General features: G+C 14.3%; 4 protein-coding genes across 4 annotated transcripts, besides 46 other annotated features; all 4 read right to left on the bottom strand. All coding sequences in view use genetic code 6, as the record gives it.

Annotated features, from left to right (window-relative positions):
• Positions 1–668: 668 nt before the first annotated feature.
• Positions 669–734: a microsatellite.
• A 331-nt stretch (positions 735–1,065) lies between these two features.
• Positions 1,066–1,112: a microsatellite.
• Positions 1,113–1,492: 380 nt separating this feature from the next.
• Positions 1,493–1,562: a microsatellite.
• Positions 1,563–1,623: 61 nt separating this feature from the next.
• Positions 1,624–1,691: a microsatellite.
• A 2,196-nt stretch (positions 1,692–3,887) lies between these two features.
• Positions 3,888–3,912: a microsatellite.
• Positions 3,913–5,391: 1,479 nt separating this feature from the next.
• IMG5_158680 (hypothetical protein) lies at positions 5,392–5,811 on the bottom strand (the record flags this gene model as incomplete). The annotated part of the gene is made up of 1 exon (XM_004030505.1): positions 5,392–5,811. A coding segment is annotated over one exon (420 nt), but the record flags the coding sequence as incomplete, so codon positions are not given.
• Positions 5,812–5,864: 53 nt separating this feature from the next.
• Positions 5,865–5,899: a microsatellite.
• A 942-nt stretch (positions 5,900–6,841) lies between these two features.
• Positions 6,842–6,889: a microsatellite.
• Positions 6,853–6,887: a microsatellite.
• Positions 6,890–8,001: 1,112 nt separating the features above from the next.
• Positions 8,002–8,056: a microsatellite.
• Positions 8,003–8,071: a microsatellite.
• A 795-nt stretch (positions 8,072–8,866) lies between these two features.
• Positions 8,867–8,919: a microsatellite.
• Positions 8,912–8,956: a microsatellite.
• Positions 8,957–8,988: 32 nt separating this feature from the next.
• Positions 8,989–12,044, bottom strand: IMG5_158690 (protein kinase domain protein; the record flags this gene model as incomplete). The annotated part of the gene is made up of 7 exons (XM_004030506.1): positions 8,989–9,503; positions 9,652–10,049; positions 10,183–10,392; positions 10,863–11,152; positions 11,206–11,573; positions 11,677–11,815; positions 11,928–12,044. The coding sequence occupies 7 exons, from the start codon at positions 12,042–12,044 to the stop codon at positions 8,989–8,991; spliced, it is 2,037 nt and encodes a 678-aa protein (XP_004030554.1).
• Positions 9,505–9,547: a microsatellite.
• Positions 9,505–9,589: a microsatellite.
• Positions 10,058–10,109: a microsatellite.
• Positions 10,076–10,167: a microsatellite.
• Positions 10,591–10,695: a microsatellite.
• Positions 10,597–10,646: a microsatellite.
• Positions 10,622–10,788: a microsatellite.
• Positions 10,622–10,815: a microsatellite.
• Positions 10,708–10,784: a microsatellite.
• Positions 10,733–10,784: a microsatellite.
• Positions 11,144–11,201: a microsatellite.
• Positions 11,823–11,918: a microsatellite.
• Positions 11,826–11,926: a microsatellite.
• Positions 11,828–11,907: a microsatellite.
• A 152-nt stretch (positions 12,045–12,196) lies between the features above and the next one.
• Positions 12,197–12,231: a microsatellite.
• Positions 12,198–12,230: a microsatellite.
• A 612-nt stretch (positions 12,232–12,843) lies between the features above and the next one.
• Positions 12,844–12,916: a microsatellite.
• Positions 12,917–13,036: 120 nt separating this feature from the next.
• On the bottom strand, positions 13,037–14,108 carry IMG5_158700 (tubulin-tyrosine ligase family protein, putative; the record flags this gene model as incomplete). The annotated part of the gene is made up of 3 exons (XM_004030507.1): positions 13,037–13,206; positions 13,266–13,632; positions 13,767–14,108. 3 exons carry the CDS (start codon positions 14,106–14,108, stop codon positions 13,037–13,039), a joined length of 879 nt encoding a protein of 292 aa, XP_004030555.1.
• A 1,053-nt stretch (positions 14,109–15,161) lies between these two features.
• Positions 15,162–15,210: a microsatellite.
• Positions 15,168–15,227: a microsatellite.
• Positions 15,228–16,474: 1,247 nt separating this feature from the next.
• Positions 16,475–16,559: a microsatellite.
• Positions 16,560–17,144: 585 nt separating this feature from the next.
• Positions 17,145–17,194: a microsatellite.
• Positions 17,195–17,332: 138 nt separating this feature from the next.
• Positions 17,333–17,384: a microsatellite.
• Positions 17,334–17,384: a microsatellite.
• A 380-nt stretch (positions 17,385–17,764) lies between these two features.
• Positions 17,765–17,819: a microsatellite.
• Positions 17,771–17,815: a microsatellite.
• Positions 17,820–18,109: 290 nt separating the features above from the next.
• Positions 18,110–18,159: a microsatellite.
• Positions 18,160–18,679: 520 nt separating this feature from the next.
• On the bottom strand, positions 18,680–19,354 carry IMG5_158710 (hypothetical protein; the record flags this gene model as incomplete). The annotated part of the gene is made up of 3 exons (XM_004030508.1): positions 18,680–18,905; positions 19,062–19,147; positions 19,223–19,354. The coding sequence occupies 3 exons, from the start codon at positions 19,352–19,354 to the stop codon at positions 18,680–18,682; spliced, it is 444 nt and encodes a 147-aa protein (XP_004030556.1).
• Positions 18,960–19,011: a microsatellite.
• A 64-nt stretch (positions 19,355–19,418) lies between the features above and the next one.
• Positions 19,419–19,470: a microsatellite.
• Positions 19,471–19,564: 94 nt separating this feature from the next.
• Positions 19,565–19,615: a microsatellite.
• Positions 19,601–19,673: a microsatellite.
• A 2,505-nt stretch (positions 19,674–22,178) lies between these two features.
• Positions 22,179–22,221: a microsatellite.
• A 402-nt stretch (positions 22,222–22,623) lies between these two features.
• Positions 22,624–22,663: a microsatellite.
• Positions 22,624–22,664: a microsatellite.
• A 289-nt stretch (positions 22,665–22,953) lies between these two features.
• Positions 22,954–22,993: a microsatellite.

A 22,993-nucleotide genomic window follows, 5' to 3' on the forward strand; every position in this document is an offset into this window, starting at 1 on the left:
ATTTTATTCAATTTTATTTACAAAAGGCATATTTTAACCAAAAAAACTGTAAGTTTTATTTTTGTTAGTTTTTTATTTTCCAGTTTTTACTTTTTAGAAATCATCAGATCTATGGTTTATATTTTTTTGTCTTTTTCTTAATATTTTATCGTTTGGGAACAAAGTATTCCATATTTCGAAAATATTAGAAATATTTTTATTATCAATAAAAAAATAAATAAATAATGAAAAAGCTCTTTTCCAAACTAAGCTTTACCATTCTTTTGTTCCATATTATACATTATTATATTATGTATTTTATATTTATTCTGTTAAGAAATTCTAGAATTTTTTCTCATGTCCATTTAATTATAATTCAGTTATATATCCTATCATTATTTATGTATATTTAGCATCTTTTATTGAAGAATATTTTGTTTGTAAGTAATTTGTTATATCTCTGGCTATCGCCATGTTTAGACTATCTTTTAAAAATTGGCCAGCATAATCTTCTAAAAAATAATTATTAATGGAATTTTAAAGATGTTTATTTAAGAAATATCTGTCCTTTTTAATGTAATCTAATATATATAAAACATCATTTTTTAGATTTTCTTTTATTTAATCATAGTTTAAATGAATCATATTTTCAAAATATATTATTATTTAATAATTTAGTTTAGTTTGAATATTTTTTAGTTTTTAGCTTATTGTTATTTATTTTTTATATTTTTTGATTATTTTAATTTACTTTTATTTTAAAAATCAATATATCTATATTATTATTATTAAAGGAAAAAAAAAATAGATAAATTTCTTTAGAATTAAATAAAATTTTAAAAGTGACAAAAACTAATTAAAATAAAGGGGATATAAGTTATTTTACTATTTATTTTTTTTAAAAAAAAATATATATAAAAAATATTATCAAATAATTAATATTATTTATTGTAAATAAATAGATGTTAAAACAATACATTTTTTTATAATTTTCGAAATTTAAATTAATCTTTATTATGATAAAAATTTAAATAATAAAAAAAAAACATTAGAAAATATTAAAAATATAATTTTTTATATTTTAATTAAAATATAAAAAAAAAAAAATAAAATATAATAAAATAAAATTAAAAATGATAATAATATAGTATATAAAAATTGTTTAAAATAATTAATTGATATATTTTTAATTTATTTAGCATAATTAATTAATAAAAAAAAAATTATATTAAATATATAATTAAATTTTAAATGAAATAAATTAAAATATTATAATATTTAATTAAATAAATAGATTATTCTATTCTTAAAAATAATAATTATTTATAATTTTTTTTTTTTTTCAATTAAAAACTATTATTTTAATTATTTTCAACCTAAAAATATATCTATTTTATAGTTTTTTATGCAATTCAATAAATAACTTAGTCAATATATAATTAAAATAATATAAATATCTTTTCTTTTTTTATAAAATAACAAAAAATATATAAAGATGAAAAAAAAATAATTAATTTTAATAGCTAATACATATTATTTTAATAACTAATACATATTATTTATATAACTAATGCATATTATTTAAATTAAAAAACAAACGAAATCATAATCTAAATCTAAATCATATTCAAAGTTAAAATCAAAAAATTAAATTAAATTAAATTAAATTAAATTAAATTAAATTAAATTAAATTAAATTAAATTAATTAAATATTTTTATTTATAAATAAATAATTTTTAAAATACATTAATAATTTTTCATTTTAAACACTTAGCAGCTTAACTTACATTTTAAAACATGTACTAAAATTTCTATCTATTAGTCCGAATTTCATATTTGAACATAAATTACATTTACTTTCATAATATTTAAGCCTTCTTTTACATTTACCATCCATTTTTTTTTTACAAAACCTATTACTAAAATTTGTTCAAGAAATCTATTTCTAAGATATTTCTATTTTAACAAATTTAATATCATTTAAAATACTATTCGAGCTTTTGCAGATTTTCCAGCTTTTCCTTAATAAAATCATATTTCAATTAAATATATAATTATACTTATTAATTTATTAGAAATATAAGAGTATATATAATACATATATTTTTTTATATTTTCTAATTTTTAATATAAAATTTATTTATAGAAATCATTAAATACATTAAATATCGTGATAAAATCAAAAATGTGCGCATATTTATTTATTAATATTCTAGTCTATAGTTTTGTTAATTATTCGTGTCTTTAATCTTTACAAATACATATATTTTTATAACTTAGGCGAAAAATATAGCAATAATTTTCACAATATAGCGCCTCATTTATTACCTTCTAGAAATATTAATTTATAATTAATTACATATTTATATTTTTTTTATTTAATTTTTGTAATATAAGTAGTATTTGTTGGTATATTTTCCACATTTATCAATTATTAAATAAATAAAGACAATTAAAAATCTAAGACAATATATATATATATTATCCCTTCTCCCTCAGAATTAATAATAACTCGGCAATTTTTAAATAAATTATATTCTTAGTTTTCTTCTTACAAATCTTATGATTAATTTAAATTATTTAGCAATTAATTTAACATTATTTTTTTACCATAATTAATTTTAAAATGTAATTTCCTCCAAAAAGTACATTACTTGTATGTATTTTAGTAAAATCAGGTATAATTTAATTATTAATTCCTAAATAAACTCCAGAACTAGTACTCTATTCTTAAACATTATTAATTCTCAATATTAATGACTATAATCAGATCAGGTGTACTTTTTAAATCAGTATAATAGAACTGGCAATTTTTATATTCGTTTTTACCTTATATACTATTATATTAAAGCAATCTATTACACATTTATAATAAACACAAAAGAAGTCACTAAAGATCTCCTCCCCCTGTACATAAAATGTTAGCAAACACAATACAATATACTCTATATAAAATATTAAATTCGGTATTTATATACTATGAATAAATTAGTATTATTTCCTCATTAGTATTTATTAAAAGTTATATATATTATATTTAAAATTCACAATAGCATTTTCTTTATTTTGCTTTCTTTCTAAAGACATTATATTAATACAAAAAAATTCTTTATAAATGTTTTCATTTATTAATAATTTCTAATTTAATTTTTGGTATAAATCGAAGTCTGATTTTTCCACTCTCCTCAATATATTTTCCGTTTTGAATTCAAAATTTATACATTTTTGGGGAAAATTTACATTTTTATAATATGTATTAAATTTAGACATTTCGAATACATTTATTTTCTCCCGAGAATTACTTTTAAGATAAATTAGTATTATTATTAAATATTTATTTTATATAATCTATAATAATTATTTGTTTCCTACTTTAATACCTACAGTGTCCATTTTTTATTCTAATAAATCACATTTCCACTACATAAATCTTATATAGGATAATAAAAATTACATATTTAAGGTTTATTTTATTATTATATAGTTTAGGGATTATTTATACATTTAGTGTTATTATCTATGCCTTGACGCCAGTTTTGTTTGTAAGAAAGATCAAATACTCCAAAGTCTGTTTATTAGTCGAATAATGAACAGTTTTTGGGTATTTTTGTTATTATTATGTATATAAATATTATTTATTATTTTTGATTAATATGTTTTTTTATTGAAGTTAGTATTAATATTTTAATAAGATTTTTTTAATTTTAATTGTCATAAAATTATTTTTTTATTTATAATTAAGTTTTTTTTTTTATTTTATTTAAGATTTATAAAAAAATTTAAAATTAATTAAAAAAAAAAAAAAAAACAATTAAAAAATAGTTTTATAAAAATTTTTATTAAAAATAAATAAAAATATATATATTTTATTCATAAATAAATAAAAGCAATTTTATTTTTTAATAATAAAAAAAAACAAAAAAAAACAAAAACAATGGAAAGAAAGAAATTAATCAAAAAATTTTCATTAAATAAAAATTAACTTTATTCACAAAAAATACTTTCTTTTAAATTTATTCAATTGAAATACTTTTTCAAAAAATTTATATCTATTATAATTTTAAATATCAATATATTTGTTATTCTTTATTTTTTTATTTTTCAATGTTTTCTTAATTTTACCCTAAACTATAAAAATCTTAATATTTTTTTAATGAAAGATTATCGAACCTATAATTCTAAAAAAACTCAGTCATAAACTCTGCCAAAGTACCCGAAAATTCACCAAATTTAAATTTAATTTTATCCAAAAACTTACATTAAACTCCTCCATATAATTATTAAACTGCGCCTATTCTTTTACTTAAATCTTCCGAAAAAACATTATCTTTTAAATTAATTGCATAATTTAAATCCTAAAAGTTCATTAAAAAGACATTTTTATTTATACTATTTTCAATTTCAAATTTAAACTTTTCTTATTTTTTTAATTCTTTTTACAAAACTAAATTTTCTTAAAAAAAATAATTCTTATATTAAAATTTTATATCATTTTTCATATTCTCAATAATAGAAAAAAACTTCTTTTATAAAAACTCTAAATCTTTCATTATTTCATCTAAAAAAATTGGTTTAGCCAAATGAGTTATATTTTCCTTCAAACTTATAAAAATTTTATTATATTCTTTATATTTATCCTTTATTTCTTACAAAAAATCAACAATACGCATTTTCTCATGTAAATTATGTTCTTCTAAGAAACAATGAGCACAACCTAATCTATTTATCTTTTAACAATATAAATATGTACATATATATGTTATTTTGCTCTTTTCGTGATTTTCTTTTACACAAAAATGTGTGATTTTATTTTATTTTATATTGCTTCTTTTCTCGTAACCTCTTTTATTAAGAAAATTAAATTCATCTATACAGTCTTGTAAATAATTTAGTTAAAAATTACTTATTTTATTTATTTTTTGAGGAGTAATGAAATCAGTTCGTATAGTTTTTTTTTGTTTTGGTTATTTCTAATTAATTGAATGACTGTTCCTATTTTTTTCAATTATCGATTTAGATTAATAAGGAGAGTATTTTAAGGAATTACTTTGCAAAGACATTATATAAAAATTAATATATATATATAAAATATTTTATTTTTTTAAATAATAAAATAAAAAAAAAATCAACTGAATTTAAAACATAAAATTTAATTGATTTTAAAAAATTATATTTATATTTATATATATGAAAATATATAATATATAATATATTTATATTTATTTTTTATTATTTTAAATATTAAAACTCGATTATTTCTAAAAAAAATAAACTATTTATCATCTAATTTATCTTGAAGATTTAACTTCACTTTTTTTTCTTTTATTATCTATTCTTTTCTTCTATAAATCTATAGTTTCAGGTGGTATTAATTCTGTTTTTTATTTTTTTGGTGCACTAACTTAATAAACCATATCTTGTAATTTTTTTACTGCATCTTTTAAATTTTAATCTTAAGATCTCCCTATTTAACTTGTAATTACAAATTAATCATCCTAAGTTATATATTATTTATATTATTTTCTGAATTTATTTTTTATATCTTCGTTTATAAACCATTTTGCGTTTCCTATATTAAATCTAATTTCTGCTTTACTATTTGTTTTGTTTAAATGTTAACCTCCTGCTCCTTAACTTCTTGAAAATCTTGTTTCTAATTAGTCTATGGGTATTACTATGTCTTTTAAGTTTAACTTTATACTTTCAATTTCTTCGTTTTTTTAAGCTATTTCTAATTATTTTTTAAAATATTCCTTATCTGGATGTTATTCTTATAATTCAATGATTGTTTTTTTCTTTTTAGCGAAAAAGAATACAATCCTTCTTAACATTTTATATTTTTTTTTCTAAAAAAAAAAATAAAAAAATAAAAAAAAATTTATGTTTTTTTTATATATAATATTTTTTTTTATAAAATATAATAAAATTAATATTTTTAATTTTTTATATATATATATATTTTTTTTAAATTAAAAAAAAAAAAAAAAAAATTAAAAAAAATATATAAATTAATAATTTCTTTATACAAATTTTATTTATAATAAAAAAAAAATATTTCAATTTTAATTTAAAACAAATGCATTTTCAACTTAAAAAATTCTTCTGCAAATAAAAACATTATCCTACTCACATTTCGGGCATTATTTTAAATTTTATTCACTAAAGCATATCAAATGTATTGGAAATGAACAACAAACTGTAAATTTAAGATATCCTTTATTCTAATTACATAAAATACAATTATTAAACTTCCCATTCAAAAACAAACTCTCATATTCTTCCTAACTAACTTTCAAATAAAACTCATTTAATGGCAAAAATGAAATCTTATCTTATAAAATTTCCTCAATTAATTCATAACAATCTATACTTCCATAATAACAACATAATCTATATAAATCCCTATCCATAGTATCTTTTAACGAAAGATTAACTCCTCCTGTATTTAAAAGAATGTTTAAGCAAGAAACACTATTATATATGCAAGCTATCATCAAAGGAGTCCATCCTTCTTAGTTTATATATTTAATATTTAAGTTAGTTTTTCTTTATATATAGAGTATGTTTCCTTATTAAATATTCTAATATATTGGCGTCCTTAAAATTGCATGCATCTATATATATTTATTTTTTTGTAAATATTTTATTTTTTATATTTTTACAATGTATAGAACACCATGTATAACCTAATTATGATAATTCCTCGTTTGGATAAATTTCTTCTTTTTCCATTATTTCTTTTACTTTTTCTAAATTTCTTTGTTTTATGGATTCATATAAGATATTCTTTGTATTATTTGGCTTTGTTTCTAATATTAATTCTGAACTAGGAATTTATATATAACCTTAGGTTTTATATCCTATTTTTTCCATTTTTTTTTATTTTTTTATTTTTATTTATTTATTTATAGAATATACATATATTTTATTTTTGTTTGTAAGTTTAATTTTTGTTTTGTTTTTTTTTTAAAAAATTAAATAAAAAAATATCATTATTTATAAATACTTTATTATTAAAACTCAATATATATGTATTATAAGTAGATTGAATAATATTAAGAATAGGTTTAGTTTTTATATAATTGATTATTAATTAGATTAAATTTTTTTATCCATATAAAGCAAAATATAAAAAACAACTTACAAATAATGAAAAGAAATCAATCAAATAATAATAATATTAGGATACTAATATATTTTCGTTTACATTAAAGTAAATAAAAATATTCCGATATAAAATAAAGGTAAAAAATAAATAATCTAAATAATATACAAAATTATGATTTTACCATTTCATTAACATTAATAAGGATTCATAAAAATAATTATCAATCGAAAAATAAAAATATATCTTTAAAAATTAAATTTAAAAAAAATTATAAAAAAAGTCTTAATAAAATAAAATAATATAAATTGTAAAATAAATAATATAAAAAAAAAAAATCAAAAATTATAAAAAAAAATATTTAGAATGCAATTATATAATATTTAGATGTATCATTTATAAAAATTAATGTATATAATAATAAAATAAAAATTTATAAGTATTTTAAAATGATTAATTTTTATAAAAAATAAAATAAACATAAACATTAAATAAATATATATATATAGATAATATTGTTATTAAATATATATTCATAATTAAAAAAAAACTTTAAATTATAAATAAATTTATATAATAACTAATTTTAATATAAATTTAAAAGAAAATTAATATGTAGTATATATTGAATAAAATAACATAATATTTAAAGCTAAATAAAAAATAAATATAATATTTTGAGATATATAATAATTTATATATGTATATTTTTTATTTAAATAAAAATAAAATTATAATTTTTTTTTAAAACAAAAAATAAATAAATTTATATTAATATTTTTTATAATAATAATATTAATTATTTTAAGAAAAAATAAAAAGATATTTATTTATAAATTTAATACATATTTTAATATTTCTTATAAAAATATATAATTAAAAAAATATAAACATAAATATATATTAATATATTAAAATATTTATTTTTATTTATATCTATATTTCTATTATATTATTTATTTATTTTTATTTTTATATCTCTTTATTAATAAATATAATTGTAATATTTTCATTAAAATATAAATATTATAAAGTTTATTATAAATATTTTCATATAAATAAGTATACAATTTAAAATTATTAAAAAATCATTAGAAATAATATTCTTTAGTAGCTAATGAATCTCCATTACTACTAAGGATTTCATTTTAGAATTTCTATAATATAGATGATTAATTATTAATTTATAATATAATTTTATAAAAGTATGCTTTTAAAAACATTCTTTCATTTCCTAATTCAACTAAAAACTCTAAAGTATAAATATAGTTTTTATCTTCATAAATATATTCCCTCGCATTCCAAAATCTCCCGATTTTTTCAAAAGGTATTTCTAATATAAATTTACTTTCATTTTCATATTTTAAATAACTCAAAGGTATTTCATAAAAACGTCCTTAAAAACTTTTATTATAAACTCCTCTTTTTACTTTTTTTAAACATTCTAATAAATTTTATTATTTTCCTTTTGGGAAGTTATAATTAAATAAAATTTTCAATACGTTATTTTAATAAATTTCTGGTGTTATATTTAATTTTATATCTTTCACATTTGTACCTACATCTACATCACATTATGTAGGCCTTATAATTTTTCTTCCTGTTTCGTCTAATTCTGGCAATTCTTCCTATTCTTCCTATACTTATTATTCCTGACAGAAAAGCATATAAAAGAAAATAAATACTATTAATAATTTCATTTTTTTTTTTAAAAAAATAATTAATAAATATAGTAATATTTTTTAATAATATCTTTTTTTTTTTTTTTTACATAAAACTAAAAAAAAAAAAAAAATATTAAAGAAAAAAAAAAAAAAGAGGAAAGGAAAAAAAATTATAAATAAAATAAAAACAAAATATAAATAATATAATTAAAATAAAAGAATATATTTTATTCTAAATTTCAAAAATTTTAATCCCAACCTGGAATTTTTGTAAATAATTATTTTTAATTACTTTTTATTTCTTTCTTAATTTCCGCCATTACCATTTTCCCTTTACTTGCCAAATTATTAATTTCATTTAAGTTCACAATCCTATCTTTTGGTGGTATATAAGGTGGTTATAATTTCATATTATATAAATCATCCCAAGAAATTGTATCGAACCACGGATGAGCTTTTAAAGCCGCATAACTTCCACCAAGCCTCAATTCAGGAAATTAACTTAATAATTATTCAATAATTCTTTTAGCATTCCTATCTTTAATTTCAGGCGGAAAAATTAAGTTATTTTTAATTATTTCCTCATAAATTTCATAAGCATCATCCAAATCTTCCGCAAAAGGAAGCCCGCCACATAAAAACTCATAGAGACAAATACCTAAACTCCATAAATCAACTGAAAATGAATATCCTTTACCAACAATTATTTCAGGAGCCATATAATGTGGAGTTCCAATAATAGAAAAAGTACGACCTATATATATATATATATATATATATATATATATATATATATATGTATGTATTATTTATTTTATTTATATTTTATATATTATTTATTTTTTAAAAAATAAATTAAAAATAATACATATATTTTTTGATTTATAAATTTTTACCCTAACTATTTTATTGTTTTAATATTTTAGCAGTGCCTAAATCAATTAAATACATTATTCCATTTTAATCAACCATAATATTTTCTGGTTTTAAATCTCTATAGATAATGTTTCTTGAATGTAAATATTCTAAACATAATATCAATGTTCCTATGTAAAATTAACTATCATATGTGGAAAGAAGTTAAATATCTCTTATTACATCAAACAGTTCCATTCCACAAATAAACTAGACTAAAAAATATATATTATTATTGTCTTTATACGTTCTCAAAAATTACATTATGAAACGAAAATTAGTATTCTCAAGTACTTATTTTTCTTAAATTATATGATTTTCAAGTGTTTGTTCTACTATTTAGGACTTTTATATTTATTTTAAAGCATATAAATCTAAATTATCTCTATTTATAAAATAATATATAAAAACATATATAAAAATAATATATATAAATATATATAAATATTTATATTATATATTTATATTATATATTATATATATATATATTATTATATATATATTTTTTAAAATTTAACTTATTTTAAACTAAATAAACATGACCAAATTATCCTTGTCCTAGCTTTTTAATATATATAAGATTTTCAATAAGAATATGCGAAAAATCTTTCTTTTATTAAAGTTCAGACATTTATTTTTCATGTGAATATTCATTTAATTTAATAACATTTTCAATTTCTCCACCAATAAATTTTTTTAAATTATTAAATTAAATGACGCTTAAAACCCTATTTAAATATAAAATTAAAAAATTATTATATAAATTATAGTTGAATTAATTTAATATAAAAATGATAAAAAATAAAAATAAATTAATATTAAAGTAGAAAAAAAAAACAAACAAAAAAATTATAAAATAAAAAATAGAATTAAATAAATATAATATAAAAATAAAAGATTAAAATAACTATAAATTATCTAACTTTTTTTTTATATATATATATAATTAAATAAATATATATATTTTATTAATTATATATATTTTTTATATATATTATATTTTTGTATTTTCTTATGTTTTATATATATATTAAAATATTTTTTTTTTATTTATATATTTTATTATAATTTTAAATTTTTTTATATATTTTTTTATATTTTTTATTTTTTATTTTTATATATATATATATTTATACTTTTTTTTTATTTATTTTAATATATAGATTTTTATTTATTCTTTTTTACCCATCTAGTTTACATAAAAATATCATATTCAAAAGCAATATTTTAATTTTATTCTTTTAAAAATATATCCCCATAAAGCTATCCCTTTGTTGCTATTTATTTCCCTTTAGAATTAATTAAGCTTCCTTCTAAAACAATAATTAATTAATCACAAACCTACCCTTTCGAATAAATAATTTATCCTTATTAATAGTTTGTAATTTTGCAATTATTTGTTATTTTTTCAATTTATATATGTGTTAATTATTTTAATAATTATGATTTTGCAAAACTCCATCTTACAATATTATTAAAAATAATAATCTTAAAAAAATAAATATAATAATAATATATAAAAAATATAAAATAATAAATACTTATATTTTATCACCTAAAATCTTAGTCAAATTTTCCCTTCCTAATGATAATAAATAAACTTATTCTTCCGCTAGTACTGATGCAGCTCTTTTTCCACTTAAATAAAGAGCCTATTCCCTAAAAGAGTCTCCTTTTCCAAGTTTTCTGATTTCCTTATTTCCTAACCAAATCGATACAATTCCTTCTTTAATCATAAAAAATGAATCTGCATTGTCTCCTTAATTAAAAATGTATTCATTTTTTTCATATTTTGTGGTAATAAGTCTTGAAGCTATACTATTTTTTTATTCATTATTCAGTTATCTAAAAAAATTAACTTATTCCATAAAATTTCTATTTGATTCATAATTTTTTTAAACCATTTCCTCTATTATTTTGGTTTTTTTTTTGTTTTTTTTTTTTGAGGGGGGGAATGAATAACAAAAAAATTAAATAATATATTTTTTTTTTTTAAAAAAAAAAAAAAATACCTACTGTTTTTCTAAATGTATTTCTATTTATACCCCAAAAAGTACATTTTCCTATACATTTTATAGATGCACTTCTTGGTGCATTATATAATAAAGCTAATTCTCCAAATCCTTCACCTTTATTAAGTTTTCTAACAAACTTTTATTTTATTATATATTATATATATATATATATATATATATTTATACATTATATATATAAATTATGTATATATTTATATATATGTATATCTTTATTATATTAATTATACTTAATCATTAATTTCTATTTATACTTCTCCTTCATTAATAATAAAATAAGAAGAAGCTTAGTCTCCTTATTTAAATACATATTCTTCTGTATTTTCACAAAAGAACATTTATTTCATAATTATTTCTAATTCTGAGTCTGTTAGAGTATAAAAAACTCTATGATTTCTTAACGATTTGATAATTAAAATATGATTTTCTATAGAATTTATTTTTTGAATTTATTTTATATTTTCGAAATTATAATCATTAAAATCATCTCCTCCATGTATTTTTTTTAATTCCTTTTTTTATATTCTTTTTTTTTGAACTTTTTCTTAAATTTAATTGTCATTATTATTAATTTATTATTATGTTGTATAATTATCTATTGAATTTTCTATTTCTTCTGTTTGTTTTAAATAACAAGTATCTTCTATTAATTGTTTAGGAATGACGTTTCCTAATATTTTTTAATCTTTCTTTTTTATTTTTTATTATGGCTTTATTTGTGTTAATACACTTTTACCACAACCCATATTTAATTATATTTTACTAAATTTTTTTTATTAAATTTAAAAAAGTTTTTTTTTAGAGTTATTTTTTTATAACTTTTTTTATTCATGCTTTTTATATTTTTTTAATTTATTGTTTTATTTTATAAAAAAAAGTCGAAATTCAATTACAATATTCATTTATTTTATAAAATCTATATATAAAATTTTTAAAAAAATTAAAATATTATATTTAGTAAAAAAGTAAATTAATTAATTAATTTTAACTAATAATCATAATATATTAATAATAAAACTAAAATTAAATAAATATTGTGACTTATTTATATTAATTTATAAACCGTAAATAGAATTATAAAATAATAAACAAAAAATTAATTATTATTTAAATTATAAAGAATAATATGTATATATAATAAAAAAAAAATATATAAATATATAAATATACAAATATATAAATATATAAATATATAAATATATATATATATATATATATATTTTTATATATTTTTTTTTATTAAATATATAAAAATTATCTTTTATTTATATCAAAAATATAAAATTAAAAAAAATATTTATATATATAGACAAAATATCATAATTTTTATCAAAAAAATTCATTTTTTTAAATTAAAAGTATGAATTTTTAAACTTTAATAACTATTAGGTATTATTTATTCCCACATATTATATCTATCATTATAATTTTTAACTGGATAAACCTATTACTATTATTTAAATTTAACTTTAGGATAATGAACATCAATAGTTAATTTAAAAGCATCGTCTATATATAATATTTAAAATAAAAAAAAATATATATATTGAAAAATTAATAACAAAAACCTAACATTCTTTTTAATAAATTAGATACAATTTCACTTGATTATTCTAAACAAGGATTGGTGTTAACTTCAATAAGCCAAGTATTAAAATAATTATCAATAATAAAATCATATCCGAAGATTTCAAAGCAATATTTTCTTTCTAAAATATTAATTTTATTTTTAACAGAATTAAAACTTAGAGATATTATTTCCTTAATTCTTTAAATTATTTTCATCTAAAAATTTATATTTATATTTTTCTATTTTAAATAATTCTAAAATTATTCAAAAGAAAGTTAATTCCCTTATTCTTATTATCCATATTTTTTAGAATTCTATTATATCGCATTATTAGTTAAATGAATTATATTATTTTTCAAAGAATTCTCATTTATTTCATATTTCTCACTTGATAATCTAATATAACCTTCTCTATAAAAATAAAAAAAATATATGAAAACAAAGAAATAAAAAAATCATACTAAAACATATAAATTTTCATATCCTAAGTTATTAAAACCCATATTCTAATATCGAATTTTCTTTCATTAATTAAAAAAGGTTCTTCAATATATTTTTGGATTACAAATTTAGAAATTTGATTATTTTTTTTCTTAAAAAGGTTATAAATATTTTCCTTTTATATTTAAGATTAAATCATTTATATATGTTTTTCCTAATATTCCTATAAAATCTTATTTAATTATTATAAATTATTAAATATTTATATTCCCCGTCCTCTATTATTATCCGCAGGTTTTATAATCCAAACATTATTTCCTTTAAAAAGACTCTAATGTACTCTAGGAATTGAAAATCCTAAAAATTTATTTTCCCTTTTAATATATGATGAATAAAACATGTTTTTATGATAATTTTTTCTTCTAATTATTTCCGCAGCTATGTAATCGGAATTATTTTTATTAGATAACTTAAAATAAAAGTGTAAAAAATCCTCAAAATCATTCTAAAATCCATCCAGTTCATAATCTATTGTAAATGTTAAAGGCGTTATATCAAATAAATGTATTTATTATTCTGAACATTATATTTCGAGATTTTTTATAAGTTTTATTTTAGAAGATAATTCTTTATGAAATTCAAAATGATTTACCACTATTTTATTTTAGTATTTATTTGGTTTTAATTTGTCATATTTTATTCCTAATGTTGTTTATTACCAAAGAAAATCATATTAAATATTTTAATTTTGTTGAACTTCTTTCCAATTTCCTCTATTTTATAAAATCTCTCGAACAAGTATATGATTATTACCAGTTCCTAATAAAAACTTTATATATATATATATATATATTTAACCATATATTTTTTTTTACTTAATATGTATTTGAAGTTTAACATTATAAAAATGCTTAAAATTAATTTGTTTGGAATTATTATTAGTAATTTAATTATATTTATTTCATTAAAAAATTGCTTCTTTTTAATTTATTTTCTTTTTTTTTTTAAAAAAAAATATATAAATAAATATTATTTTGATAATTGCACACATTTTTTTAATTATACTTATTTAATTTGAAGAGTTTTGTTTAGGATAAGTGTCAAAATCAGTATTTAATTAAACTTTGTTATTTATTAATGGCTATTGTTAAATATTTTTAAATAATTCAAATTGCTTTATTATTGGCATATATTTTATCGCCCTTTTTTTCTTTATTTGTTTAATCTATTATTATTATTAATCTGGTGTTTAACTTTATTTATTTAAAAACTAATTATAAATATTTATTTATTTACGAATAATCTTGAGTTTATATTGGTGTAGAAATATAATTGATATATTATATTTACATATGATTTTAATTCTGCATTTATATGAAATATATTATAATATAAAAATATAGAGAAAAATAAAAAAAATATTTAACGTAAAAAAATTTTATTAAATGTGATTTATATAATATATATATAATATATATATAAATATATATATATATATATATTAAATAAAATATTATATCAATTAATTTTATTTTTAATAAAAAATTACTTTTTCTTATTTATTTTTTAAAACAAAAAAAATATACAAATATTAAATAATATAAAATAATATAAAAAACAAATTTATATATTTTTATATATTAATTTAAATATTTAATTTATTTATTTTTTGTTTAAATTAAATAATTTAAAATCATATAATTTTTTTTTAACTATTATATAATTTATAAATAATTACTCAATATATTCTTTACTTTTTTAGATACTCTTTAAATTTATTATTATATATTTATTTATTTTTTCTAAAATAAAATATAATATAAGTTTAATAATATTTAACATTTATTTTAATATTTCGAAAATTTTAATACACTTAAGATGAAATTAATTTTCCCCATATTTCTCAAACTTTTTTAAAACAATTTAATCAAATTTAATTTTATATAATTTAAAAGTAATATTTAAAATTCATATATATTAATTATAATATATTCCAGAATTTCTTTTTTAAAATTAATTTAAATAAATTATATATGAAATTTAATAAAAAAGTATTACTATAAATATAATTATAATAAAAAGATAGTTCAAAAAAATAAAACTAACAAACAAACAAATATAAAAATAAGAATATATATAATAATAATAAAAAAAAAATTATTTAAAAAAGTATTTTATTTAATCTAAATTACCCCAATAATAATAATAATAAAAAAAAAAAAACTCTTTATATAAACAAAAAAGAAAGAAAAAAAATAAAAGGAGATTGAATAAACATAGAAATATATAAATTATAAAATGATATAATCCCCATATTTTTCTTCTAACTTCCTAGAAGAAAATTCTCATTAAAACCAAACTTAAACACTGTAAACAGAGACTTCAACGAAGCCTAATTATAATTATTAAATACATGAGGAAAACCTCAAAATAATAAAAAACTTAATTGAACCTTAATTAAACTAAAAAAACAGATAAAAAAAAAAATATAAAAACAAAAATTAAGTCAAGAGGAAAAAATAAATAAATAAAGAGAAAAAAATCGAATAAGTGCACAAATATCACGAGATAATAAAAAAAAATAACATATTAAATTATAATATGATTTACAAGAATTAAAAATAGAAAATTAGAAATTAAAAAAATAACTAGAAGAATAGAAATGTCAAAAATGTGGAAATATAGGATTTGTAGAATATAATTATAACTCAAATAAATCAAAAAAATATCACGAAGTTTTATTAAATTAAAAATCTGATTAAACTCAATATTAATAATAATAATAATAATAATAATAATAATAATAATAACAATAAAAATAATATTCACAATAACAATAATAATTATAATAGCATTAATAAAATTAATTTAATTTCTTTCAATATTTATTCTAACAATAGCACATAAGCGTTGATGAAAATCAAAACACTTCAAACAATTATACAAGTAATTCTTATTAATTCGGAAAAAATTATTTGAATAATACTTTTATCCTTTTCGTTTTTTATTTAATGCTTATTTTAAGTTCAGGAGATAATAATTCTTCTTTAGAATCATCGGATAATGCATATTTATAGTAAATAATATATAATAATTATGGCTAATTTTAACAAATATACGAAGAATGCAAAAAATTAAACTAAGAATAACTTTTGGAATGTCTAATTAAATAAATTAATGTATTAAACAAAAATTAAAATTCAGAATTTGAATAAAAAAATGAAATAACATATACTAATTTATTCTAATAATTATAAGAAATAAGCTAAAAATTTGAATAAAATAACTAATATTTAAATTCAGAATTATAAGAAGGACTAAAAAAGAATTATGATGAAAAATTAGAAACATTAAAAAATATTAAATTATTATATTTTAAAAGAAATAATTTATTTGAGGTAAAATTGAAAGAAAAATCTTAATAAATTTAGCAATAAAAAAATTATAAATATAATTCAAAAATTTAAAATATAAATTCAAATAAATAAAATTGTTATTTATATGAAACTTAAAATGAAAATAATCAAAAAAAAGAAAGATAAGGATTAAGTAATAATAATAATTACTTAAATATAAATATAAAAGATTTTAATTAATAATGAGAAAAAAGGAAGTTTGAAAATAAATATATATAATATATATATATATATATATATATTATTTATATATATAATATTTACATTTACATTTATATATCTATTATCAATTTTAAATTTAAATTTAATATTTTTTTATTTTATTAATATCTTTTAAAATAAAATTAGTTTTAGATTAATAAATTTTTATAATTATATTAATTTTTTCTAAAATATAATATAAAAAACATAAAATTAATCTATTTTTTATTTAATAAATTCTTTTTTAAAATAAAATATAGATTAAAACATTTATATTATAAAAATCAAATTAAAATTTTTTTAAATTTGTTATAACTATATATATATATTATTTTTTATTTAAATTTTAATATTTTTGATCATTTATATTTTAAATTCTTTTTTTTTTAAATGTCTTAATATATATATTTATTTAAATGAATTTAGTTTTTTGATTTGTTTAAATTTATTTTATTAATTATAATTTTTATTATTTAATAAATTATATTTTATTTTAAATTTTACTTTTTTTTTATTTACAATTATTTATAAATAATTAAAAAAATTTAAAAAAAACATTAATATTATAATTTTTTTTTTAAATTAATATTATCTTTCTTTTAAAAAATATATTTTTTTTCAATATATATTAATTACTATATTATTATGATTAATTGTACTTTAAATGTCATATTTTTTTTATATAATTTACAATAAATATAATAATATCGTTATTTAATTTTATAATATATGTATTTATATAATATTAAAATAAATCAATTTAAAAATTTATTTATGAAACTATAAAAAATTATAATTTCAATTTAAAAAAATTATAATTCCAATTTAAAAAAAAAATTTAAATAATATTTTAATTATAATAATAAAATATTTTTATTTTTCTGTTTAAATTTTTAATTTTTAAATTTTAAAATAAAATATATAAAATAACATATAAAAAAGATTATATAAATATATAAGAATTTTATAAAATTTTTTTTTTTTTTTTAATATAAAAATAAATTAAACACAATATAAAAAAATATAAATATCTCATCTTTTACTATAACTCTTCATATAAACTATTTTCAAATTAATAATTTTCAAAAATCAAATATTAATAGATTCTTTCTAAAACTAATAAATTATAAAAATTAAAATATATAAATAATATATATATATAGTATAATTTTTAATATATTAATGAATATTTTTTATTTTTCTATTTTTTATTTATTTTTAAATAAACAATTAAAACCAATTTTTAAATTTTTTTATATAAAATAAAATTACCATATTGCATTTATCAATAGTTGAGTCTGAGCCTAATCTAGATTTACTGTTTTTTTATTTAAATTTACTTTTTCTTTATTATTCATTTATTCAAAATATTCAGAATGTTTAAGTTTTATATGTTAGCTTAAAGATCCTTCCGATCCATATACTTTTTTACAGGAATTACATGGACATTAGAAATTTCGATCAATTTAATTAGCTGTTCTTCGATTTCTTTTTAATTTTAGGTGTTATTCTAATTATTAATTCTCGAGTTTTTCAATATTTTCGATTAGAGTATTTTTTTCTTGCTACAGAGATTTAATCTATAAATTAGTTTTTTATAATTATTTTTATTTAGTTTAAAAAGTAATTTTATTTATAAATATAAATATTATAAATATATATATATATATATATCTATATATATATTTTATATAAAAAACTAATATTTATATAATTTATTTTAATAATTAATTTACTTAATTTAAAAGTAATAAGTTCGCTAAATAATATGTACAAGCTTCACTTTAATAATAATTTATATCGTATTCAGGCGTTATTTTACCTTTTTTATTTATTTTAATATAAAAAAATTAAAAAAATATTTTTTATATATATATATTTTTTATTTATTTTTTACTTGAAAGTTAAGGTGTTTCTTAATTAGAATTCTCTTTTTCAAATTAAGAATTTGTTTTAGTTATAAATTCGTTTATTTTAATAAGAGTATTAGGTGGACTTTTTATTGTAGTAGGACTCGTAGAAGGTACATAAGGTTTCATTTATAATTGTTTCGTTTTTTATTTTTTTTATTTATTTTTTTGTATTTATATATTTATTTATTGTAATATTTTTTTATAAATATTATAAATATTTTTTATATTTATTTTTAAATTTAATTATTTTATATAAATCAATTTTATGAATACAAATTAAATAATTAAATTTTAATATATATTATTATTTAAAATGTTAAATATTTTATTTTATTATAATAAAATATATAATTATATTATAAATATTTTAATAATATATTTTTTTATTATTTATTATATTTTAAATAATTATTTTTATTTTAATTTTCATATTTTTTTATTTAATATTTAATTAAATATTTTCTCTAATAATTTTAAAAAATTATTTTTATATAAGTATTTTAAAGTTTTTAAATATTTATATTTTTTTAATATATTAAAAAAGTATAGGTTTTAGATTATATAATAATATTTATATTAAAAACTAAAAAGTAAATAAATATAAAAAAATTAAAAAATTGAATATATGAAATAAAATAATTTATTTTTAGAATTTTTTTTTTTATATTTTGATTATTGTTAAAATAATATTATAAGTATTTTATTTTTATATAATTAAAATTTTCAATTTTTTTATCTAAATTGCTTAAAAATAATTAAAAATAAAAAATATTAATTAATAATCTTTTAAACTAAATTATAAATTTATAATTTAATATATATTTAATGTTATATATATAATAATTAGATTTTTTTTAGTTTAATCCGAAATTGGATACATTTTATTAATTAAAAATTTATAGAAAAATATATATAAAATTATTATTAATTCATTAAAATATTTTTATTTTACTTTTTTATAAATAACAAATTAAATTAAAAATATAAAAATGGATAATAAAAAATTATTTTATATTTTATTTTAGTTTAAAATTTATATAAATTTTCATTTATTAATAATTATTTGTCATATTTCAATAAAATTAATTAGATTAAATTTTAATTTTATTTAAAACAAAAATTTATAAAATTATAAAAATATTTTATATAAGAAATAAAACATTAAATTCAATATAATATAATATATTAGAAAAATTATTAAATATATCTATATTATTATATAAAATATTAATAAACATTTAAATAATTATATATAAAATAATTTATATTTATAAATAAACTATTATTAAAATTTATATATTTATATTCTTATTTATATAATTATTTTTATTAATAGATTATAATATGAATCCATATTTTTATTAAAATCATTATAATTTTTTGTCATTATATTTAATTAAAAGCTCATTTGATAAGCAATCCTAATCTTCATTTATTAACTTAAGAAATCCATAAACTAAAAGTATTTCTAATTTCGTATTTTTTCATTAATAAATGTATTTTAATATTTTTAACGATTTTTTATGAAATTCTTTATATCTTACTCAAAAAAAAAAATCATAGCATATTTAATATTCCCAAATCTAATAATATTTTAAGACATTTTATTTAATTATATATCGTTTCCCCTTTATATATATAATTAAAGTCTAAATATTTACCAAAAACCTAATAAAACATATTAAATGATACAATTTTAGTCCCATTTTTCATCATTTTCTCGATTTCTCAATAAGCTCAATCAAACCCCATCTTTATAAAAATTTAAACTAAACCTAATATTACCAATTTGAATTTTAAAGGAAAATCTTAGAGCAGAATTTAAGGATAATCATAATAGATTAAAATATATTATCGGTTTCAAATTTGTATTCTAATATGACCTAATTTTTCATATGAAATCCAATATATATGGATATAATTTTCTATTTGTTAGTATTTTTATATCGCCTTTCCATCTTCAGTTTGCTAATTATTTATTGTTTCCAACTATATATACTATTTCCATATAATTTTACATAAAATTTTATTTATTAATTTTTTTTTTTTTGTATTTAAAAAATTAAAATTTTTCTTATATAAAATTAATATATTTTTTTTTTTTTTTTTCATTAATTTTTCAAATATGTAATTTTTTAGAATTAATTTTTTTTAATTTTTATTCAAAAAAATTGGCTTTCCTCGAATTTTACTAAATAGGAGAAAGCGAAGATCTCAAATAAATATTAGAATGACTAGAATCCTTTTTTTATTATTTAATTTATTCAAAAATACATTTAACAGGGCTTCCATTAAAAATTTTAATAAATTTTTTTTAATTGTTTTTCTTAAAATTGTTTGACAAAATCAAAGTATCATTATTATTAATTTAAACTTGAGTATTTTTCTATTCTTTCATTTAACTTTTGGATATTCTTTCGTTAGTTAAAATAATATTCTTATGATTTATAATAGATTAATATTTATTTCCTGTATTCATTAAATTTTAATAGCTTTTATTAATGAAGTCTAATTTTATTTTCTCTTAGGGAGATAATTATCTTTAACTTATAGTTTTATGAAATATGTTTTTAGAAAAAGAATTCTCGTTTTTTTATTATTTAATATTATTATTTTAAATATTTTAAATTTCCTTTTGTTTTTATTTCCTTTAAAATTCAAAGTATTTATATTCATTTTCTAAATTAATATCTTCTATTCCGTATTTCTTGCAATTTAATTATGTTTATATATGTTAAATAAATACTTTAGACTTCCTATTATTCATAAAAGGACTAGTTATTATTGTTTAAGAGTCTATTGTTTATAAAGAATTAGTATTTTCTTCAAATAATTCACCATTATATACTTTTTTTCGGGTAATTATTTTCTTATTTATATCTTCTTAGTATTTGTTTCGAGTATTTTTATATTTATTACAAAAGAAATGTCTTCTTATTATTTATTTTTATATAATTTTATTTTATTATTAATAAATTCTATTAATAATTTATAATTTTGTAATATTTTTCCACAAAATTTAAGAAAAGTTTGATTTAAAGTTTCTAAAAGAAAATTTAAATTAAAATAAAAAAACTCTAAAAAATCTTCTTATTTTTTATATTAAAAAATCTCTTCTTTTTCTTTTATTTTTTATAAAAATAATAAAATATCATTTTAACTTAAAAAATTAAAAAAAACTCTATTTAAAGTAAATAAATTTGTAATATTTTTTTCGTTTTGTTAAAATAAAGATGAAAATTTATCAGTAATTTTACAATTTAATATATTAAAAATTTCATTTAGTTCTTTTTGGTTATTTTTTATTATTTTCTCGAATTCGAAAACTTCAGTTTTTTTTAAAGAATTTTATATTTTTAAAATCTCACAGCAAATATTTATTTATCTATTTATATTTTCAAAAAACTATTATATAATTTAAAAAAAAGAATTAATAGTAAAATCATTTTCATTAAAAATACATAAATTAAATTGTTATTATCCTAAAGATTTCTAAACTTACAAATATTATTAATTATATTCTAATAATTGTTAATTCATATATTATTTATTCTCAATTTTATTAATTAATGAAAGTAAAATATTATCTTAAAAATCTTTTTATATGTAAAATTAATTAATTAAATATTAATCAATAAAAACATTAAATCTTTATTATAATAAATTAAATTTATAGATCTAAAAAAGAAAAAATATATATAAAATATAAAAAATTTATATATGTATATATATATATATATATATATATATATATA

Source organism: Ichthyophthirius multifiliis, assembly GCF_000220395.1.
Source record: "Ichthyophthirius multifiliis unplaced genomic scaffold scaff_1120509251202, whole genome shotgun sequence".
Taxonomy (NCBI): domain Eukaryota; phylum Ciliophora; class Oligohymenophorea; order Hymenostomatida; genus Ichthyophthirius; species Ichthyophthirius multifiliis.